The 24,065-nt window shown below is 36.4% G+C and overlaps 1 protein-coding gene, 1 non-coding gene and 1 pseudogene across 4 annotated transcripts in view; 1 reads left to right on the top strand and 2 right to left on the bottom strand.

Annotated features, from left to right (window-relative positions):
* The window catches only part of NUDT9 (nudix hydrolase 9), a 176,258-nt gene extending 153,272 nt beyond the window's left edge, over positions 1–22,986 (top strand). For all 3 annotated transcript variants that reach the window (XM_077142895.1, XM_077142896.1, XM_077142894.1), the window contains 4 exons: positions 3,305–3,416; positions 14,425–14,571; positions 15,634–15,718; positions 21,883–22,986. In XM_077142895.1, the coding sequence (XP_076999010.1) occupies positions 3,305–3,416; positions 14,425–14,571; positions 15,634–15,718; positions 21,883–22,061 (523 nt within the window). In that variant the 3' untranslated portion in view covers positions 22,062–22,986. The remainder of the gene's footprint in view (positions 1–3,304; positions 3,417–14,424; positions 14,572–15,633; positions 15,719–21,882) is intronic.
* LOC143668611 (U6 spliceosomal RNA) lies at positions 5,538–5,638 on the bottom strand (annotated as a pseudogene).
* Positions 20,777–20,883, bottom strand: LOC143668642 (U6 spliceosomal RNA). Its single transcript, XR_013168507.1, has one exon. It is a non-coding gene; the product is annotated as a U6 spliceosomal RNA (small nuclear RNA).
* Positions 22,987–24,065: the final 1,079 nt, after the last annotated feature.

The raw sequence follows: 24,065 nt of genomic DNA, 5'->3' as shown, positions 1-24,065 counted from the left end.
TTCCCAGGCACCTCTGTTAGAGATTTTCCATGTGCAATGAATTATATGAACCTTTAAAGTCTGAATAAGATGAGAAGTTTGGGTATATTATTGTTTTGAGGCTTTATGAGTAATGTGCTGGTTTTAAAGGATGTATGTACCCTGGAAAAGCCATGTTTTAATCCTAATCCCATTTTGTAAAAGTAGCCATTTCTTTTAATCCCTATTCATTACTGTATGTTTGAATCTGTAATTAGATCATCTCCCTGGAGATGTGACTCAATCAAAAGTGGTTGTTAAACTGGACTAGGTGGAGATGTGTTTCCACCCATTTGGGTGGATCTTGATTAGTTTACTGGAATCCTATATAAGAGGAAATGTTTTGGAGAATGACAGTGATTCAGAAAGAGCAGAGAAGAATGACATAGCCATGAGAAGCAGAGTCCTTCAGCCAGTGACCTTCGGAGATGAAGAAGAAAAACACCTCCCAGGGAGCTGCATGAAACAGTAAGCCAGGAGAGAAAGCTAGCAGATGACACCATGTTTGCCATGTACCTTTCCAAAAGAGAGAGAAACCCTGACTGTGTTCGCCATGTGCCTTCTCACTTGAGAGAGAAACCCTGAACTTCAATGGCCTTCTTGAACCAAGGTTCCTTTCCCTGGATGCCTTAGATTGGACATTTCTATAGACTTGTTATAATTGCAACATCTTCTCAGCCTTAGAACTGTAAACTAGCAACTTACTAAATTCCCCTTTTAAAAGCCATTCTGTTTCTGGTTTATTGCATTCTGGCAGCTAGCAAACTAGAACAAGTAAATATATTAAAATACTTAGAACAGTATCAGATAAATAATAAGTCCTGTTTAAAGACTTAAAAATTAAAGTCTGTCCTCCCTCCATCATCATGTCTCTGTCTTCAGTCTTGCCTCATCATTTTCTATCTGGATCATATTAACAACCTTCTAGCTGGTCTACTTGCCCCTGGTCTTGCTTCCTTCCAGACCAACCCTCCCTATTTTTGTCAAAGTGAGTGAGCCTTCTAAAATACAAATTGATGATGGCTTTAACCTGCTTAACAATATTCTCGGTTCTTAAATGATGGTTGAATGAATTCTGTCATATAAACCCTTTGTCTACTGCTCCAGTCTCATTCCTGTCTTTTTCACTGATGCCCATGGTACTTGATCCCACATGTACTTTCAGTTTCTTGAATACACTGTGCCGGTTTAAATCTGTTGTATACTCCAGAAAAGCAATATTCTTAAATCTTCATTCAGTATTGCTGGGTGGGGTCTTTCTGATTGTTTCCATGGAGATGTGTCTCTACCCGTTCAAGGTAGAGTTGCTTACTGGAACCCTTTAAGAGGAAACCATTTTGGAAAAAGTTTTAGAGCCCACACAGCCAGACACCTTTGGAGATGAAGAAGCAATATGTCTCTGGGGGAGCTTCATGCAACAAGAAGCTGGGAGAGAAAGCTAGGAGACTTCACCACGTACCCTTCCAGCTGAGAGAGAAACCCCAAACTTCATTGGCCTTTCTTGAGTGAAGGTAACCTCTTGTTGGTCCCTTTATTTGGACATTTTCATAGCTTTGCCTTAATCTGGACGTTTTCACAGTCTTAGAACTGTAAACTCACAATTTAATAAGTTCCCCTTTTTAAAAGCCTTTCTGTTTCTGGTATATTGCATTTCGGTGGCAGCTTGCAAAGTAGAACAACATTATCTTATTTTATAACTTTCTGTATGTTATTCTACTGTTTGGTATTCTTAAAAACAGATGTTCTGTTCTTGCACTGATTATTTCATTTCTCTTTACTATACTCATCAAACTGTTACACAGTCTTTTAATTTGTCCACTTATATGTAGAGCTCCTTTGTTAGACTATGAGTTCTTTCAAAGGAGAAGTATGTATTAGATATGGTTGTTAGCTACTGCGCTGGTTTGAATCTGTTGTGTACCCCAGAAAATCATGCCCTTTAATCCTCATTCAATATTGCTGGGTGAGAGCTTTTTGATTATCCATGGAGATGTGACCCACCCAATTGTGGGTGGTAACTTTTGATTAGATGGTTTCCATGGAGATGCATCTCCACCCATTCAAGGTGGGGTTTGCTGACTGGAGCCCTGTAAGAGGGAACCCTTTTGGAAAAAGCTATAGAGTCCATGCAGCCAGAGACCTTTGGAGATGAAAAAGGGAAATACCCCTGTGGGAGCTTCATGAAACAAAAAGCTGGGAGAGAAAGCTAGCAGAGGTCACCATGTTCACCATGTGCCTTTCCAGTTCAGAGAAAGACCCTGAATGTCATTGGCCTTCTTGAACCAAGATATCTTCCCTTGGATGCCTTAGATTGGATATTTCTATAGCCTTGCTTTAATTTGGACATTTTCATGGCCTTAGAACATGTAAACTTGCAACTTAATAAGCTTCCCTTTTTAAAAGCCATTTCATTTCAGGTATATCGCATTCTGGCAGCATTCAAACTAGAACAACTACTATATAAAGAAATTTGTAAACTCATATCCAAATGAATGTGTTTCATGGAGTCTCATGCAGAGTGTTGATAAGATCATAGACTTTCTTTTTTGATTAATATTGGAAGTTCAAAATCTGTGTCTTTGGCTTAGAGACCATTAGAATAAATCTTAAAATTGGAGGAGGGAGTAGGAGTGATGGAGGTGAGGGAAGGGAAAGGGAGATTTGTCAACCTCTCTGTCAAAGAGGCTGTAGTTAGTAAAAGTGTGTTCTAATACTATTGTCACATTAATAATTTTTTAAAGATCATATGCAATTTAATTCAAAATATAGAATTGTTTTTTGCATGTGTTTGTTTTTCAAAAGAGAGCATAAAGATTTAGAACTGCTGCTTTTGAGATCTGTGAACCTGTATTGCATAATCTGCTTTATTGATGATAAAACTAGTTGAATGAGCTATTAAAAGCACATATTACTGTTCTTTTTTGTCATCTGCAATTAAGTATCCTTTGTTTTTTTTTTTCTTTAGCTTTTATAATGCTTCATTTGAATTCTAATATGCTTTTAAACCTCTTTTTTTGACAATAATTTGACTAGGAAAACTATTTATATCTTGAGTTTTCATTATGGAGGATACAGTATCCTTTATGTAAAGTAAACATTTGTCCTACTTTCTAACAACTCTAAATATGAAATATTTCAGCAAAAAACTTTTTATAAAACTAGCTGACTTGAGGTAAATTTGTATATATTTTGTTTTAACGAAAAATAGATCAACTTTGTCTCAAGCTTGAGATAGAACTTTGGTATTTGCTCTAAATTGGTTATGATCTTAGATTTCTATTTACAGGTGGAAAAGGGATGGCAGTGGAAATAAAAGCACCCACCCTGTGTCTGGGAAAAACATCTTACAGTTTGTTGCAATAAAAAGGAAAGACTGTGGAGAATGGGCAATCCCAGGGGTAAGCAGTAAAATGAAGTCAAATCAATGTTTTAAGTGCTTTTTAGTTGCTTTATTTACTGAAAGTTTACTGCATCCTGCTCCATTTATATCCCAATCTTCCCCACTTAAGTTTAGTAATTCTTTTACCTTTCATCACTCCAATCAAGTGTCATTGTTAATAGCAAGTTTACGATATTCAAGGCTGTTTAGAATCTGAATCTAAGTCTAAAACTCTTAGGAGAGAACTTTGGAACCTAGAAATGGACTTTGGAGTTAGAGCTAGCCTATGCGCTGGCTCTCCTACTTTCAACTGGGTAATACTGATTGTAGACCCTCATTTCTAAAATAAAGACAATCATGTCTACCTCATAGGATTACTAGAGATAACATGTAAAGCTATGGGTACATAGCTCATTACTGTTGGATCCCTTCTCACATCTCACCCACCACTCCAAGCCCACGACATTTTTTAAAGCCTATTTTGAAATCGTTTCAAACATGCAGGACAGTTGCAGAAATAATATGAACCCCATACAGAGAACTCTGACATCTCCCTCCTGCCCACCAATACCCAGCTCTACCAGTTTTATAGTTTGCCACCTTTTGCCACCTTTGCTGTTTTTCTTTCTCTGTCCTCCCTCCCCTCTCCGCTGGTGTATTATCTCCTGAACAGTTGAGAGTAGGTTCCTTACGTCATACTTGAACTCAAAATGCTTCTGCACATTTGTTATAAACAAGGTATTTACTTATGACATTAAGTACAGTTATCAAGTTCAAGTAATTTAATATTAATCTAAAGCTTACATTCTATATCCAATAATGTTTGATGGAATAATCATATTCACAATATTGCCATATCCTTACCACCATCCATTGCTGTAACTTTCCCTTCACCCCAAACAGAAACCCTCCACTAATTTTGCATTGCATCCCCATTTCCCCTGCCCCCCACCCCTGGTAACATGTACTATATGTTTTTTATATGTGAGTTTGCATTTTATCTGACATTTTTTGTGTGGTTTCTGTGGGACTTAAATTTAGCATCCTAAATCTATCAGCAATTTCGTTTGCTTTGATAACAACTTCATTTCAATAATATAAACAGACTTTATTTTTATAACCCTGTATCCCCCCACCTTTATCTAAATGCTGTCACAAATTACATTAATACATCATGAGTCCAAAACCACTGATTTTTCACTACAGTTTTTGCTATTGCATTTTAGATCCTGTAAGAAGTAAAAAGTCGAGTTAACCAAAAATACAGTAGTACCTGGTATTTCTGTTTGCCCATGTCATTATTTTTACTAGAGATCTTTATTTCTCTTGTAGTTTTATGCAATTGTCTATTGTCCTTTCCTTTCAACCTGCAGAACTTGTTTTAATATCTGTTATAGGACCGGTGCAGTGGTGATGAAGACCCTCAGTATTTGTTTATCTGGGCATGTCTTAATCCTGCTCTTATTTTTTTTTTTATTAAGTAAAAAAAAAATAGTAAAAGCAGTTTTATTAAGATATGTTCTTACCATATACTCATCCAAAGTATACAGTAGCTTACAGTATCATCATATAGTTGTGTATTCAGTAACATCCATTTTACAATGTTTTCATTATTCAAAAAAATAAAAAAACATCCAAAATGTCCCATACCCCTTATTCCCCACTATTATATATTTATTTTTTTGTCTTTATTTTCTTACTCATCTACCCATACACTGGATAAAGGAAGTGTCAGACACAAAGTTTTCACAGCCACATGATCCCAGTGTAAAAGCTATATAGTTATACAATCATTCAGGTATTTCCTTCTAGCTATTCTAATACATTAGAAACTAACAAGGAATATCTATATAATGCATAAGAATAACCTCCAGAATGACCTCTTGACCTTTTTGAAATCTCTCAGCCACTGCAACTTTATTTTATTTAATTTCTTTTCCCCTGTTTGATCAAAAAGGCTTTCTCAATCCCATGATTCCAGGGCCAGGCTCATCCCTGGGAGTCATGTCCCTCGTTGCCAGAGAGATTTACACTCCTTGGAGTCATGTCCCGTGTAGCTGGAAGGTTAGTTTATTTGCAGAGTTGACAGAAAGAAAGGCCACATCTGAGCAACAAAAGAGGTTCTGCTCTCATTTTTAAAAACAATATGAAATTCTTCACAAATTTGTGTCTCATCTTGTACAGAGGCCATGCTAATCTCTGTGTCTTTCCAATTTTAGTATATATGCTGCTGGCCCTCATTTTTAAAAGACAGTTTTGCTGATGTGTTAGGGTTCTCTAGGGAAGTAAAACTGCCTGCCTGTGTGTGTGTGCATGCGCGCACGTGCGTACATGTAGTAGTCTTGCTTGGATTGGGTTGTTGCAGTTTCTTGTTAACTTTACTTATGGAGCATGATAGTACAAAGAGATGCTCCTGTATTTAGGCAAACTCTTCTTTACCTCCATTGTGTAGTAGCAGTCCTTATTCCCCTTGATAATTTGGGTTAGTCACCACAATCAATGCAGTCATTCCCTTCTTTGCTTGTTGATTCAGAGGCATGAGGAGCCCAGAGTGGCTGGTGGCATCCTTAAATTCCACTTCAATGGATTCATTGTTGTGTCTCTTGGTGGAGGTACTCCTCCTTTTGGAACTCAGATCTGTAGCCCAGCATAGATTAAGGCTGTAGGTTCAAGAAGGAAAATTTTTTCTACCATATCACTAAAGGTAATAATAATTACTATTCCCATCCCTTGATTCCTGGACTTCTGAATTCTGGCAGAAGTAGCACCACACAATGGATGCTGATTCAGAGCACATACAGCCTCCTTGAGACTATTGCCCCAGCCCTGCAAGGTATTGCCACCCAGTCGTCATCATAATTGAGTCATCAAAAGGCCATTCCACCATTCTATCAGTTTCACTGCTTCAGGATGATTGGGAACATGGTAAGACCAATGTATTTCATTAACATATACCCATTCCTGTAGTTTATTTGCCATGAAATGGGTCCCTTGATTAGAAGCAATGCTGTGTGGAATACCATGATGGTTGATAGGGCATTCTTTAAGTCCGTGGATGGTAGTTTTGGCAGAAGCATTGCATGCAAGGAAGGCAGGCCCATATCCTGAATATGTGTCTGTTCCAACTAGAATAAAGCACTGCCTCTTCCATGATGGAAGTGGTCCAAAGTAATCAGTGCTAGCTGGTAGAAGGCTGATCACCTCAGGGAATGGTGCCACATTAGGAACTGAGTGTTGGTCTCTGGTACTAACAGCCTGTACACTCAGCAGTGGCTGTTGCCAGGTTGGCCTTGATGAGTGGATGTCCATATTGCTGAGCCTATGCATAGCCTCCATCCCTACCACCGTGGCCACTTTGTTCATGTGCCCATTGGGCAATGAATGGCTGATAAAGAGGCTAACTGGTATCAGTAGAATGAGTCATCTTACCCACTTGATTATTAAAATCCTCCCCTATTGAAGTCACCCTCTGGTGAACATTCACATGGGACTCAAATGTCTTAATGTTTTTTACCCACCAGAAAGGTCTGTCCACAAACCTCTGCCCCAGACCTCTTTGTAACCAATTTTCCTATCATGTTCCTTCCAAGTCCCCTCACCATCTAGGTGAATCACTGATGACAGCCCATGAATCAGTATATAAATTCACGTCTGGCAATTTCTCCTTCCAATCAAAATGAACAACTGGATGTACTGCTCATAGTTCTGCATACTGGGAGAATTTCTAGTCACCACCATCTTTTAGGGATGTTCCAGAGAGGAGTTATAGTGCTGCAGATATCCACTTTTGGGTGATACCTGTATATCCTGCAGAAATTTCTAAACCAGGCCCAAATTTTCTTTTCCTCAGTAAACTGATAGTAAGGAGCTCCCCAGAGACATAGCTGTGGGTTGGGAAAGAAAAGGCAGTATGACAGGAGTTGGGGCCATGGGCATTTGGACCACTTCCTCTTGTAACTTACTTGTGCTTTCAGGGCCTGTCCAAACCTTATCTTATATATACCATTTCCATTTTATGATGGAGTACTGCTGTGCCTGCCCTACTATTTATGGCTTGGTGGGCCAGACGACACCTAGTTCGTGATGGGTAACTCAGGTGTCATAGTAAATTTGTGGCCCATGGTATTTAAGGCTCAGTAGTGGGCCAAAAGCTGTTTCTCAAAAGGAGAGTAGTTATTTGCACTAGATGGCAGGACTTTGCTCCAAAATTCAAATGGTCTATGCTGTGGCTCTCCTATAGGAGCCTGTCAGAGGCTCCAGATAGCATCTCTATTTGCCACAGATATTTCCAGCACCATTGGATCTGATGGATCATAAGGTCGAAGGGGCAATTACTTACACAGTAGCCTAGACCTGTTATAGAGCCTTCTTTTCCTCCACTTAGCATTCAAAACTAGCAGCTTTTCAAGGTAGTTGGTAGATGGGACTGAATAGCATGACCAAATGAGGAATTTGTTGTCTCTAGAAATCCAAAAAGACTAACTAGATTTTGTTCTCCTTTTCCGGGGCCAAATGCAGTAGCTTATCCTTTACCTTAGAAGGTATATCTTGACATTACTCACACCACTGGACACCTAGAAATTTCACTGAGGTAGAAGGACCCTGGATTTTTGTTGGATTTGTCTCCCACCCTCCCACATACAAATGCTTTACCAATAAGTCTAGAGTAGTTGTTAGTTTTTGCACACTAGGCCCAATCAACATGTCATCAATATAATGACCATTGTGACGTCTTGTGGGAAGGAGGAATGATCAAGGTCCATGGAGACTAGATTTTGACATAGAGCTGGAGAGTTGATACACTTCAGAGGTAGGACAGTGAAGGTGCATTGCAAACTATTTCTAGTGGTCTTGACTAACAGGAATTGAGAAAAAAGTGTTTGTCAGATCAGTAGCTGCATACCAGGTACTAGAGGATATGTTGATTTGCTCAAGTAATGATCCTACATCTGAAAGAGTAGCTGCAATTGGAGTCATCACCTGATTAAGTTTACAGTAATCCATTGTCATCCTCCTAGATCCATCTGTTTTTTGCACGGGCCAAATAAGTGATGTAGTGAGAATCACTACCCCTGCATACTGATACTAATCTTGACGGTAACGCTTATCTTGGCAATCCCTCCAGGGATGGAAGGTTGCTTTTGATTTACTATTTTACTAGGTAGAGGTAGTTCTAGTGGCTGTCATTTGGGCTTTCCTACTATTCTAAACTTCATTCTATAAACCAGGGAATCGATATGGGAATTCTTTCAGTTGTTGAATATGTCTTCCAATTATGCATTCTGGAACTGAGAAAATAACCACAGAATGGTTCCAGGGACCCATTGGATTCACTGTTGAGATGAACTTGAGCTAAAACTCCATTGATCACATGACCTCCATAAGCCCCTGGCCTGACTAGTGGACTGCTGTGACACTTTGGGTCTCCTGATATTAATGTCATTTCTGAGCTAGTATGTAATAATCCCTGAAAATGTCTGATCATTTCCTTTTCCTCACTGCACAGTTACGTTGGTAAAAGGCCATAGGTCTCTTTGGGAAAAGTTGGTAGAAAGATTAATGCTGTACATTTTTGGTTGTGTAGCAGGGTCCTTCTCCAAGGGACCCGGCTTTCCCTTTATTCAAGGGGCTCTGGGTCTATAAACTATCTCAAGCCTCTGTTATTGTAATTCAAGTTAAACTCTTGTTCATCAGATCTAGAATTCTTCTGCTTGTACAGACCAGAATTTAGTATATACCTATCTATTTTACTTTTAGGTAACCTATGATCTACTAGCTAACACCATATGGCTCTGCAAGTCAGACTATTTTGATTACTGCTTTGGGTTTGTTGCCCATTATGGTAGCCATGCTGCCACAGACATCTGTCTGTCATTTTAGTGCTGTCACTTGGCTTCTGCTGACCCCATAGTAAGCCCCATTGTGTTTAAAGATCCAAGTTCAGTGACTACAGTTCCCACATAATATGTGACCAAATATGTAATCAGAGAAGAACAACCACAGAGCTCTTCAGGGATGATGAAGTTAGTCTACAAACTTATTCCCCCAATCTTGATGAAAGGTATGTCCTTTGGACATTCCTGGGAATGGATGAGCAGGATTTATATGATAAATCCACTCTTAATAAAAGTTTGAATCAACTCATCTATATCATTCCTGGATAGTTCTGGCATATAGACTTCAGGCAGTGTAGGCCATTTTTTGGTCCATGCTTCGGCCAGCCACCCAAACAAACTGTTGAGTCCTTTCTAACCCCTCGAGCTACAGCATTGAATTGAGAATCTCTGCCTAGTGGCCCCATGCCAATAAATTCAGCCTGATCCAACTGTATTTCCTTCCACCCTTATCCCACACTCTTAATATCCTAAATTGTGAAAGTCATGCAGTTCTTTTGGAGTGTAGTGCATGCACCTCTTCATGAGTCACATCTTGTACCTCACCTTTTCCAGTCTGTTGGTTCTTCAGTCTAATAGGTCTGGAAGGAAAGATGGATGGTGGGGGTGGGTCATGAGAAGAATTAGAAGAATCTTGCAAGCCAAATACCTTAGTACATTTCATTGCAATTTCATCTGGTGAAATAGTGTTAATCTCTTGCAGCTGACCTCAGGGAAGGTGATTACAGGTCTGATAAACTGCCTGATAACACAGTAGTTAATCTCTGCAAGTAGAAGTTGGATGGCTAATTCCCCACAAATATTGGGAATTGGGTGGCTGATTCCTGAGGGCATACTATTATAAGGTTATTTGGCAAGGACTCAGGAGAATCTAGAGTTGTTAATATCCCCACCTCCACCATTATCAACCCATATGCCCACCATTCTAATTTTCAGAATACCGTTCCTTTCCAATCAGTGCCCTCACTTTTAACACCAGACACACTCATGGTTGGGAATTTATGTTGTAGTTGAACCACTTGTACAACAAGACTCTGGGTTTGGTTTTCAGAAATCTCGACTCTGTACCTACACAAAATAAGATTTTCTTTTAGGGCACATATGAAAACTTTCATTTCCTTCATGTGACACTTAATTGGAAATTTGAAGCCTTGAGCTCATCCCTTTCTTTTATAACTGTATCTAGTGTATTTAGAAACAACTAGTCAACATCTTTATAGTTTTTAAATAAAAATTCTCTTAAGGTATTAAAAACACTCTCCCCCAAGGCCTTGTCTTTTATAGCAATTTGAGTAACTGTATCCAGGGGTGATATTTTGCATATCTTTGTTGCCAGCTCTCTCCATGTTCTGTCAGTACTGTCATGATTGCTGGAAATAGGCTATTAGTTTCTGATCAGCTTAGAGAACCAATTCCCAAATCCCCAGTACCAACTCAGATATTTCATCATTAAGAGTCTGTTTTTCAAAGACCACTGCCAGTATCCAATTTGTATTAATCAGGGTTTTCTAGGAAAACAGAACTGACAGTATATATATACATGCACACATGCTTTTTTTAATCATAATTGGCTATTGCTACTCTGAGATGGGCAAGTCAAGATTCTATAAGGCAGCCCACAAGCTGGAAACTCTTGTGATCGTTTTTAATGAATTGTCAGAAGTTGGCTGGCTAAAGTAGAGATCGAAATTCTTCTTTCTGTCTGCTGAAGTTATCACTTCTTGTTTTAAGACCTTCAGCTGACTGGATGAGACTTCTTTCACTGTTAAAGGGAGACTTCTCAGTTGATTGTAGCTGTAATCAGCCCATAGAGGCCAGTTGGGCAAGAACTGGACTGACCAGAAGCTGCTGCCTTGAGGGTGGTCGATGGGCGCTGGGAGCTGCGGCTGAGTGACTTACTGCAGTTTCTCCTTCTGGTTCTCAGTCCAGCTCTGCCTTGTATGTTGCAGTCGTCCCTCCCGAACTTCTCAAGCCCCAGAATAGCTCCTTTGGACAGTTTCTGCCTGTTCTCTAGGTGTGTTTGGTGGAGGAGTGAGTTCTGTCTCTCCTTATTCCACCATCTTCCTGAAAAGTTCTGCTGGTTTATAATTCTTCTGATGTGCTGTTGGATTCTGTTTGCTACCATTTCATTGAGGATTTTTGCATCTATGTTCTTTCAAGAAATTTTTCTGTAATTTTAATTTCTTGTGATGTCTTTTTCTGTCTTTAAATATGAGGGTAATGTTGGCCTCGTAACTCTTCTTTAATCTTTATTTCTCTTCTATTTGCTTTGGGATTAGTTTATTGTTCTTTCTCAAGTTCCTCCAGGTGAGCAGTTAAGTCCTTGATTTTTGCTCTTCTTTTTTTCTTCTTTTTTAATATAGGAATTTAGGGCAATAAATTTCCCACTCAGCACAGCCTTTGCTGCATCCCCTAAGTTCTGCTAAGTTGTATTCTCATTTTCATTTGTCTCCAGATACTGCTGATTTCTCTATCAATTTCTTCTTTGACCCACTGGTTGTTTAAGATTGTGTTTTTTAATCTTCACATATTTGTGAGTGGTTATTGAGATCCACCTTCATCCCATTGTGATCAGAGAAAGTGCTTTGAATAATTCCAGTATTTTTAACTTTAGAAAGACTTGTTTTGTGCCCCAGCTTATGATCCATGAGCACTAGAGAAGAATGTATATCCTGGTGTTTTGGGGTGTAACAACCTATAAATATCTGTTAGGACTGATTCATATATTAATAGTTTTAAGTTCTCTATTTCCTTGATCCTCTGTCTGGTTGTTTTATCTGTAGAGGAGAGTGGTGTATGGGAGTCTCCTACTACTATTGTTGAAACATCTATCGCTCCCTTTAGTTTTGCCAGTGTCTGTCTCATGTACTATGGAGCTCCTTGATTGGGAGCATGTGTATTTATGATTGTTTTATCTTTCTTGGTGAAATGTGCCTTTAATTAATATATAGTGTCCTTCTTTGTCTGTTATGATGTCTTTACATTTAAAGTCTATTTTGTCCAATATTATTAGTATAGTTACTCCTGCCTTCTTTTGGTTAAAAATTTGCCTAGAAAATCTTTTTCCCATCCTTTCACTTTCAGTCTATTTGTATTATTGTGTCTAAGATGAGTCTCTCGTAAGGAGCATATAACTGGATTGCATTTCTTAATCCATTCTGCCAGTCTGTATCTTTTAATTGGTAAATTTAGTCTGTTAACATTCAAAGTTATTACTGAAAAGGTGTTTCTTGACTCTACCATCGTATCTTTTTTATTTTTATTTGTCAAAAATGTGTATTCTTTTCCCTCTTTGTCTTTTTATCCTTTAAGTTACCCTTACTTGTACACTTCAGTTCTGTGCCCTCCTCCAGACCTCCCTCTCCTGTCTTTTTTTTTCAACTGTCAGAGCTCCTTTAGTATTTCTTATAGGGCCGGTTTCTTGTTTGACAAATTCTTTCAAAGTTTGTTTGTCTGTTGAAAATTTTAATCTCTCCCTCAGTTTTGAAGGATGATTTGGCTGGATACAGAATTCTTGGCTGGAAGTCTTTCTCTTTCAGGATCTTAAATATATCATACCATTGCTTTCTCACCTCCATGGTGCTAGTTGAGTAGACTGAACTCAGTTTTATATGGGTTCCCTTGTGTGTAGTAGATTGTTTTTCTTTTGCTGCTTTCAGAATTTTCTGCTTCTCTTCAGCATTTGATAGACTGATTAGTATGTGCCTTGGGGAAGGCCTATTTGGATTTATTCTGCTGGAGTTCTTTGGGCTTCTTTGACTTATATATTTATGTCCTTTATAAGGATTGGGAAGTTTTCCCCCATTATATCCTCAACTACTCTTCCTAGCTCTTTACTCCTCTCTTCTCCTTCTGGGACACCAATGTTTCTTATATTTGTGTGCTTTGTATTGTCTATCATTTCCCTGAGATCCAATTCAAATTTTACCATCTTTTCAGCCATTTGCTGTTTTAAGTGTTTGAAATCAGTTATCTGGCCCTTTGAATCACTTATTCTTTCTTCTCTCTCTTCAGATCTGCTGTTGTGTGCCTCTAGTATGTTTTTTATTTGGTCCACAGAGTCTTTAAGCTCTGTGATATCTGCTATTTTTGTATTTATTCTTTCAAATTCCTCTTTATGCTCTTCTACTGTCTTCTTGATCTCCTTCATGTCATTAGCCATCCCACTTATTTTATTAAGTAGAGTTATATGAACATCTTTGATTAGTTGTTCCAACGTCTGTGTCTCCTCTGATGCTTTAATTTGGTCATTAGGCTGGGCTGCATCTGTCTGCATTGTGATATGCTTAGTGATCTTCTGTTGTTTTCATTGCATGTAAATATCTTGATTGATTTACTTCGGGTGTTGGTTTCCTTCAGTAGTCTAAAGCCTTACGTTTGTGGGGTGGATGTGTAGCAGGATGCAGGATATGGGGTGGGTCACAACAATGCAGTGATGCGTTGTAGCACAGGTATAGGTGCAGGTTGGGGATGTTAACGCTGGTGCTTGTGAACATGGGTGCCCTGCAGCCAGGGAGGATGTAGCCCTCCCAGCACTTCTCTCACTTATCCTTGGAGCAGGGCTGAACTCGATCTATCCTATTTGGCCATCTTCCTGGAACTCCCTCTTTGAGCATATTTAAGGTCATTTTCTTAATGTTGTTGTGTAGTATGTCCACAGTCTGCTTTTTTCTGTTGTTGATGTTTTCTGGATTTTTATCCTGGGTTTTTTTTTTTTTTAGATGGGCCATCATTCCTTGTTTCTTTGGTTGTCTTATAATTTTTTTTGCACACTGAACATTGTAATATTTTAACATGTTAACTCTAGAATTCATTCCCTCATTATGTAATGAACAATGGGGAGTGTGTGAACTTGGTGTATTCTTTCTTGCCTCCGGGCCATTCCTTAGCTTGATTCTGAAAAATACCAGGAAAGGAGCCTGATCTCTGCTTGCCATAGGCTCATCCTAGACCAATAACTGTGGCAGGTGATTGGCTGCTTCTTGTAGAAACAAATGGTTTAGACAAGAGAATGTCCCAGAAGTATGGGATCACTATTGTGTGCAGATAGAATAGTAAGTGTCCACTGCATCACTTGATAAATATTTTCTGAATTAATCAATGATGATTACTTTTTAAAAATGTGACTGTTAGGGGATGGTGGATCCAGGAGAGAAGATTAGTGCCACACTGAAAAGAGAATTTGGTGAGGAAGCTCTCAACTCCTTACAGAAACCCAGTGCTGAAAAGAGAGAAATGGAAGAACAGTTGCACAAACTCTTCAGCCAGGAACATCTAGTGGTAAGAACTGGTGTTTCCTAGGAGGGATTTAGTCCTGAAGATGAATGGAAATGTCTTGAACTTTGCTTGGAAATCTGGTAGATCCCTTCTTAAAATAAAGTGGAATACTTGGATATTTGAAATATTTATTTATAGAAACAACTTAAATCATAGTAGAGCTGCACTATAAATAGATTTCTGTTTAAAGTTTTATAGTTCCCTAAATTTTGGGTTAGTTACATAATTCATTATAGTAATACTTTTTACCCCTTAGTTTTTCTTTAGTAGTAGGTAATGTGACAAATGAGAAGTATATTCACAGGCTGAGTATATATCCAATAGAAAAAAAAAATTTTTTTTTTTAATTTACATGATTTCAGTTTTCTCTGAAAGAATCATTACCTTTAATATTGCACAAAGTTTTTCTGGTTGATATCCATTTAAGTCTCATAAACCTACTGCAATTTTTAAATTAACCTTATAAGGTATAGTACACTAGCAGTAAGGAAAAGGACAGGATTTCCTTCTCTCCCCTCTCTTTTTTACCTTGTTCTTTTTTTCTGTTTTCTCTGTTGGCTTTTGATTGGATTTCTTTGTCTTCTTTTCTGAATTGGAATTTCTTATTTATTTATCTACATTGTCCAGTTTGGGGGGTCACATTTGTGTCAAATGGGTAGGTTAAATCTTTTCACATATCAATTGCTTAAATATTAGTCTTTATTAAACTTTTAATTATATATCTTGTTTAACTAAAAGAATCTCCCTTTGTATTTCTGAAGCTGTAATCACAGACTCTGTTAATACAGAAAAGTACTTAAATTATGGGCCTTAAAAAAAATCATGTAGTCTTACCTATCTCAGAGTTTGAAATTAGAGTCTGAGATGTTGAAGCTTTGTGAGTTTAAAAGCTACCTCAAAAGGTTCCTGAAAATTATTGTTCCTTAGGAAATTTAAGGCAATCATATATGGAATTAAAGGTTCTATGATATTTACATTTCTAATTCTAGCGAGGATAACATGCTTCCACTCTACCCATTCCTCTTTCACTCTAGACTCTTTATAACTGAGTTCTTTTGAAAATAGATATACCAGGGATATGTTGATGATCCTCGAAACACTGATAATGCATGGATGGAGACAGAAGCTGTGAACTATCATGATGAAACAGGTAATTTTACTTATTTATTAAACTGACTGGGATTAGAGGATCTGTTTAAGTCAAACAGCCTACTGGAACATGATTAAATCTGGCTATTTAACCTCAGAAGCCGATTAACAATAGATTATAAGAATATGTATGTATTAATCAGGGTACTCTAGTGAAATAGAACTGACAAGAGATACATAATGTAAATATTATGAGATTTTTTTTTTTTTTAGGAACTGGCTCACACTATTGTGGAGATGATAAATCACAATTCCATAGGGCAGGCCACAATCAGGGAAGTCTGGTGAAGGTTTTCAATGAATTCCCCAGGAGAAGCTGGCTGGCTGAAGTAGAGATAGAAATTCTCCCTTCTGACTGTTGAAATCATCACTTCTCCTTTTAGTGCCTTCAACTTATTGTATGAGACTTCTGTCATTGCTAAAGGCAGTTTCCTCAGTTGATGGAGATGTCAATCAACCATAGATATAATCAATTTACTGATGATTTAAATCCATAATAGTAATCGGGTCAGTGCTTGATTGACCAAACAACTGGACACCATAACCCAGTGTAGTTGCCACATGAATTTAGCCATCACAGTTCACCCCTTGTCAACTTGGCACCCAGGTGTATCTCCTTAAGCTATATTTAATCTCTAAATAAGAACAGTACAGTCATCGTTTCACCCAGTAATACTCAGCTGTCATGCAGATAACTGGAAATGTACTTTCCCCTTGGGTAATATTTGCTTAAACTTGATATCCAGTAACTTGAATACTGTGACATAAACTTAATACAACTTATGTCATATGATAAGGGGGAAAGATAGGGAAGAAAACAAAGATATTTCCTTTATGTATATATACAAATATAACAAAACAAGGAAGAAATATTCGTAACCATCATAGTCTTCATTCTGTAACTGGTCACATGATCGTAGCTCATGTTTATAACTACCTTCTCCTCATTCCATATTCCCTTTACCCATGGCATGCACCTCAGCTGGCCATGGTTCTTTGCCTGGTGGGGTGACCCAATCTTCATTTCTGAAGTTTTTGGGCCACTAGTAGTCTTGTCTGGATTGGGTTGTTGAAGTTTTCTTTAATTTTAAGTTGACTTTAATCACTGGACATAGTAGTACTAAAAGATACCTAGGGGATTTTCTGTATTCCAGACAAACTCTTCTTTACCTCCATTGTCTAGTAGTAATCCTACCCTCCTTAATAATCATATCAGTCACCCCAGCCAGTACAGTAATTTCTTTCTTCAGAGACATGAGAAGCCCAGAGTGGCCAGGTAATGTCTTAACTTCCAGTTCAGTGGAATCACTGTTGTGTCTCCTGGTGGAGATCTCTTCCTTTTTGGAATAATAACCTGTAGACCAGTAGACTTTAGGTTTGTAGGGACAAGAAGGAAAAACTTTTCTAGTGGATCACAGGGAATAATAGTATAAATTTCAATCTGTGTTAGTTGTCTAGGCTACTCAAGCAATGAAATAGGTTGTGTTAACCAATGAGAGTTTATTAACTCGCAGTTTTGATGCTAAGAGAAAGGGCCAAATCAAGGTGTTTCAAGGTGATACTCTCTTCCCAAATACTAGGAGGACTAATAATTTGAGGGCTGCTTCTGGTGGTCTTTGGCCCTTGGCTTCTCTATCACATCTCAGTGCACATGGAGGCCCCTCCTGGCCTCTCTTTTGGGATTCTGTTTATTTTGGCTTCTCGCTGTTCTCTCTGTGGCTTTCTCTGTCTGTCGGAATTTCATTCTGCTTATAAAAGACTCCAGTAATAATAATACTAAAACCCAACTTGATTGAGGTGGGCTACAACTTAACTGAAGTCACCTCATCAAAAAGTCCTACTTAAAATGACTGCACACCCATAGGAATGGATTAAGTTTAAGGACATGTTTTTCTATACATACAGCTTCAATACTCTGCATGACAGCTGAGTATTATTAGGTGAAACTATGACTTTATTGTTCTTATATAGAGATTAAATATAGTTTAAGGAGATACGCCTGGGTGCCAGGTTGACAAGGGGTGAACTGTGATGGCTAAGTTCATGTGGCAACTACACTGGGTTATGGTGTCCAGTTGTTCGGTCAAATACCACGACATACCAGTATTAAATTATCAAAATGTATACACGATCCCTGCCCTACTCTTAGTGAACTGAATTTTGTATTTATATGAAACAGAAAATGTGGTATTAAAAGAGTACATAGAAGTCTCAGTTAGTGACTGAATTTCTCTAATCTGTTGGTAGGATTTGAAATTAAGGTTGCGTTTATGTGCTTTGGATAATGAATCATGCACTAAAATTATATACCTTAAAGTTATCAAATTCTTTGTACAGTATGATTCCATTTGTACAAAATTAGAGCAAAAGTCACATCAACTAGGGATTTGGGTAGAAAGTATGGAAGCGATAAGGGAAATGATTTACATCAGTCTTAACTATTTTATATTATATCAGATTTATATTAGTCTTAACTATTTTAAATAATTTTTTTTTGCATTATTAAAGAACAGAGCTATACCCATACATACCCAGATACTAAAAAAAAAAATAAGTATTTGCTTTCTCTGGTCCATGGTTTTAAAAATTGGGGAGGGGGGTCAGATTTGTTATAAAAAGAGAGGGGGAAATCTGCTATCTTAAACATTAATCATGGTCTTTAACACATTCAGTAGTTACCCTTGAAATAGATATTTTACTGCTAAATCGGGATAATGTTTTATGGATTTTATTTTGATCTGTAGCGAAATGAAGTGGGCAGCATATCAGATGGATTGAATGTTGTACTTATGACTCTTTTCTGAACTGTGTAACCGTGTGTAACTCATTTTTCCTTTTGGACTCAGTTTTTTCACTCATAAAATGAAGGGCTGAAAGTAGATAATCTATCATGTTTACATTCTCTGCTTTTGATTGTTGAACTTGGGAGGCACTCCCAGCACTCTATACTACGATACTACTATTCTAATGAAGGTACTAGAAGAGTTGATCCTTCTGATATTGAGAACTAAGAAGAAATATTTTAGAGGGAGAAATATGTAGATGATGTATAACTTAAATGCAGGTCTCTTAAGACAAGTACAATACTGATAAATTTGTTAACTATTTATTTTTGGAGTTAAAACAATGTCTCATCCTCCAGATGTTGACTGGATGGTTTATGGGTTCTTCAAATCACTGTCTTTACCCTCCCTTTCTCTCTTCAAACTTTTACAAATTTTGTTTTTTTTTTTTTTTGAATAATTTATTAGTTAACTAGAAGGAAGAAGTACAAGAACTTTCAGACATTATTAATTTTGATAAAGAACATGCTGATAGAGGAAGTTGTTATTTAGAAAATAAGATACTTCAATTTAACTTTTGGATTCAGGTTTACTTTTTAATTCTAGTTCTCCAGTGATTGTTGAATGTTGTAGTTACAGTGAGCATACACAGAAAACTGTCATTTATCATTGTAATTTAGAAATCTCCTATGTGCTGAGATGTTAGAATGGTTCTTAATAATAAAGAATAGCTTTATTATTTTATTATAGAGATCATAATTATGAATGTAATATACTATTACAAAGATAATACATGTTTATTGCAAATTATTTAGAAAATAGATGATGTAAGCAGGGAATTTTTAAAAAGCACCAGTTATTTCTATTTCCCAAATATAGCTGTGGTTAACATTTTGGCTTATTTTTTCCAGACTTCATATTAGTGATTTAAAAAAGAAAAAAAAGGACTCATAATGTACATTCTAATTTTGTTGCTTGGCATTTCACTTAAAAATTACATGAACATATTTCCATGTCAATTTCTAATGCTTATATGGGAGTCCATTGTATAGTTGTAACATCATTTATTTAATCAGTGCCCTATCGATGGAAAGTTTGGTTATGTCCATTCTGCATGGTATAAATAGTGCTGCCTTGAGTATCTAGGCTTGTATCTTTATTTCCTTGGGATAAATTCTTCGAAGTGGGATTGCTAGATTTTTTTATTGTATACTCAGTACATAGGACAGAGTCTGTTGCATAAGAGACACCTCAGTATTTGTTAAATGAATGCTAATCAGAGAGTATTTATATTTTAAAAGCTCTTACTAAGCATTGCCAAATTATTCTTCAGGGATATGCCAGTTACATTCCAGCAGTTATTGAGAGTGACTTATTTTACATTTTTGATAATTAAATGAATAAATATTTTCTGTTATGATCTTTGGTTTGGTGTCAGGCTTGGAAAAGTCTGTTTACCTTAGGACTATAAAACTAATCATCAATAGTTTTTTCTTTTTTTATATTTATATTTCTAATCCCTCTGGAATTTATTATTTTATTTTTATGTGCAATTTTCTTTCTTTCTTTTTTTTTTTTTGTATGCTGTATGGTGGGGGTCACATTTCATTCTTTTTCCATGTGAATATTCCCATATTGCAGCACCATTTGTTGAATTTTTGTTTGTTTGGTTTTTTGTTTGTTTGTTTGGTTGTTTTTTTGTTTGGGAAGTGCATGGTCCAGGAATTGAACCCAGGTCTCCCATATGGCAGGCGAGAGTTCTACCACTGAACTACCCTTGTACCCCCTATATGCAATTTTATTAAAATATATTCACACACCATGGAATTTATTTTGATATAAGGTTTAATGCTCCTTTTATAAGAACACTTTCTTTTTTAAAAAAATAATAAACGTTATTTTTAGAGCAGTTTTAGGTTTGCAGAAAAATTGAATAGAAAGTACAGAGTTTTCATGTACCCACTCACATACATGTTTTTTTCTATTATATTAACATCTTGCTTTAATGCGGTACATTTGTTACAGTTGATGAGCCAGTAATGCTACATTATTAATAATTGAAGTACATAGTTTGCATTAGGGTCTACTCTTTGTGTTGTGTAGTTCTCTGTGTTTTGACAAATGTGTGATGTCATACATCTGCCACTGTAGTCTATACGGCCCTAAAAATGCCTTGTGCTACACTTGTTGTAACTCACCTCTCTAACCCCCTCAGAACCTGCCACAAGCACTGATCTTTTTATTGTCTTATAGCTTTACCTTTTTGTTGTTGTTGTTAAAATATGGAGTGCTTCACGAATTTGCGTGTCATCCTTGTGCAGGGGCCGTGCTAATCTTCTCTGTATCGTTCCAATTTTAGTGTATGTGCTGCTGAAGCAAGCACTAGTTTTACCTTTTCCAGAATGTCTTACAGTTGGAATCTTACATTATGTAGCCTTTTCAGACTGGCTTCTTTCACTTAGCAATATACATTTAAGGTTCCTTCATATCTTTTTTTTTTTAAACTGTTATAAACTTGTTTAAATGTATCAAATAATACAGGAGCAAGCTACATAGGCAAAACTTTTTAAAATTACAAGGAGATATTCATAAAATTACAATTTTTTTTAGAGACAGTATGATATGTTTCTTAGAATATAATACACCAAGTAGACAAATGCTAATAATGATAAGGCTGTGAAGATTTTAACTAAACTGGCAGTGCGCTTGAGCTAATAGTTTTAAATAGAATCCTTCATGTCTTTTTTGTGGCTTAATGGCTCATTTCTTTTTATTGCTGAATCATTATACATTGTGGTACTTTGTATGAATGTAACACAGTTTGTTTATCCTTTCACCTATCAAAGGGCAGCTTGTTTGCTTCCGTCTTTTGGCCATTATGAATAAAAGTGCTATAACCATTCAGGTGCAGATTTTTGTGTGGACATAACTTTCCAGTTCTTTTGGGTCAATACCTAGGAGCACCATTGCTGGATCATATGATAAGCTTGTGTTTGGCTCTGTAAGAAGCTGCCAAAAGGTCATCCAAAGTGGCTGTCACAGTTTGCATTCCACCAACAATGACTGAGAATTCCTGTTGCTTGGCATCCTCACCAGGTTTCGATATTGTTGGTGTTTTGAATTTTAGCCATTAAACTCTCTTTTAAAAAGATACTATTCCTACTTACTAATGAAAAAGCTTTTCTATTGTTGCCCTTTTCCTAAAATTTAAGAACTTGGTTAAAATTGGTCATTTGAAAAAATTCTAGTTTTTAATTCACTTGGCCACCTAATACAATAATGATTTCATGTTGTTTTTATTAAGAAAAGGATACAGAATTATGCTGACCAAAATGAATAATTGAATTACTTTTTCTTGTGATGTTTTCTCTTTGGTAACAAGGTGAGATAATGGATAATCTTATCTTAGAAGCTGGAGATGATGCTGGAAAAGTGAAATGGGTGGACATCAGTGATAAACTTAAGCTTTATGCCAGTCACTCTCAGTTCATCAAACTTGTGGCAGAGAAACGAGATGCACACTGGAGTGAGGCCTCTGACCCTAGCTGCCGTGGATTATAGCTTGAAGTCTCCATGTAAGCTAAAGGCCAGCGAAGGACCGTGCACTGAAAAGGAGGAACTGATACAGGACTCATGTGATAAAAAAAGTTCACTTAAAGATTGTTTTATTCACTTTAAAAAATATTTGCATCTGGAAGTTTTGCATCAGGATGAAATTGATAAATATGATAAAATGGAACACAGACTTTTCAACTTTCTAATCAAAAGAAGAGGAGTATGAGTAGTCATGTTTTGTGCATATTATCTTTAAGCATGACAAATCAAATTTAAACATCTGATGCTCTTTGAAGAATTATAATTGGTGTAAAGTAAATTTCTGGTCTGCCATAACTCCTGCTTTCCATGTAGTTTTGTTTGTAGTTCTTTTTTTCTCCACTGATCTTTGGAAGTCCAAAGGATGAATCTGTCACAGCAAGTACTTTAGGAAAAGCAATACTACTGGTTATATAGTTAAATATATAATGTCATTTATCTTTAAATTATTTGCTTCACAGTTTGCTTATATGATCTTGTTGAAACTACTTTCAAAAACTGGAAACTTTCTGTGTATTATTGACTTTAGAGGCATGAGTTTTATGAGGAAATTTCAGTTACTGTTTTATTCAATAAAGATCAAGACTAGTAAATTAAAAAGCATGTCCAGGATATTACTAATTTAACTTGATGTGTTTATTTCATTCTGCTATAATTAAGTATGTCATTAAAAGTAGGTCAGAAAGAGATCAGAGTCAGAGGGAGGTATTGTTGGGAGAATGAAATGTTAAAATTGAAATGGATTTTTTTTTATACAACTGAAATAAAATACACAATGCTCATTATTATGAATTCCATACATTTGGAATTTGCTAGTTCTTGTAAAATCCACTATCAGGTTTTATAATTCTGTTGCCAACAAAATCAGTCTATAAATAAAAGTTTATGAACATTTGTTTGTTTACATGATTGATAAGCAGACATAGATTTAACATAAATGTTGGTTGATATTTTCATTTACATTAATGTAAATGTAATGATATTTTCATTACATTAATGGATAAGATGAAATTGAAACAACAAAGAACTATGTAGGAACTTCACACATTCGTCAAAGACATGAATGACTTTTTGCTGAATTAGGCAATAGCTTTTAAATACTGGAAAAATATGTCTTCTGTTTTTAATGTTTTTCACTATGTAATGTAATGTAGCACACTTTTAAGTTTAGTCTGCCTTCTTAAGGCTATATAATCATATTCTAAGCCTAGATAGTAAATAAAACAATAAAGCAAGTATTGATCTATAACATTTAATAATTTCTGTAGTGTAAATATTCCCATCATGCCCAAAATCAAGCTACCAATGTGATGTCACTGAGCATAGAGTTAGGAAGATTTTAAATATTATAGCTCACCACCATACAGCATTTCTACCCCACTGGTACAATAGAGATAATTAACTTCAAGGACATAGGTAATTGTAAAGTGTGCTAAATAGTAAAGTGTACTGATTATTTCTAAATAATTAGAAAGTGATGAGTTTTGGGTATTATTTTGTTTTTAATGCAACTTATTTATTTAGTAACATTAATGTAACTTATTTTGTTACAACTTAGTTGTAAGTTGTTGTATTTGATTTAAAAATTTTTATTGACAAATCTTCACACATATACAGTCCATACATGGTGTACAATCAGTGACTCACAATATTATCGCATAGTTGTATATTCATCACCATGATACTTTTTTGGAACATTTGGATCATTCCAGAAAAAGAAATGAAAAAAAAATGTCTCCCATGTGTAGGCTGCCTTTTAACATTCCTAACAAAGTTCTTTGATGCCCAAAAGTGTTTAATTTTGAGAAGATCTCATTTGTTGATTTATTTGTTCATTGCTTTCACTTTGGATGTAAAGTCTAGGAAACTGCTTCCTATTACAAGATTTATTTATTTCCCACCATTTTCTTCTAAAAGTTTTACAGTCTTAGTTCTCATGTCTAGGTCTTTGATCCACTTTGAGTTGATTTT

This window comes from Tamandua tetradactyla, chromosome 24 (assembly GCF_023851605.1).
Source record: "Tamandua tetradactyla isolate mTamTet1 chromosome 24, mTamTet1.pri, whole genome shotgun sequence".
NCBI lineage: Eukaryota > Metazoa > Chordata > Mammalia > Pilosa > Myrmecophagidae > Tamandua > Tamandua tetradactyla.
This window is presented reverse-complemented; position numbering and strand designations above follow the sequence as displayed.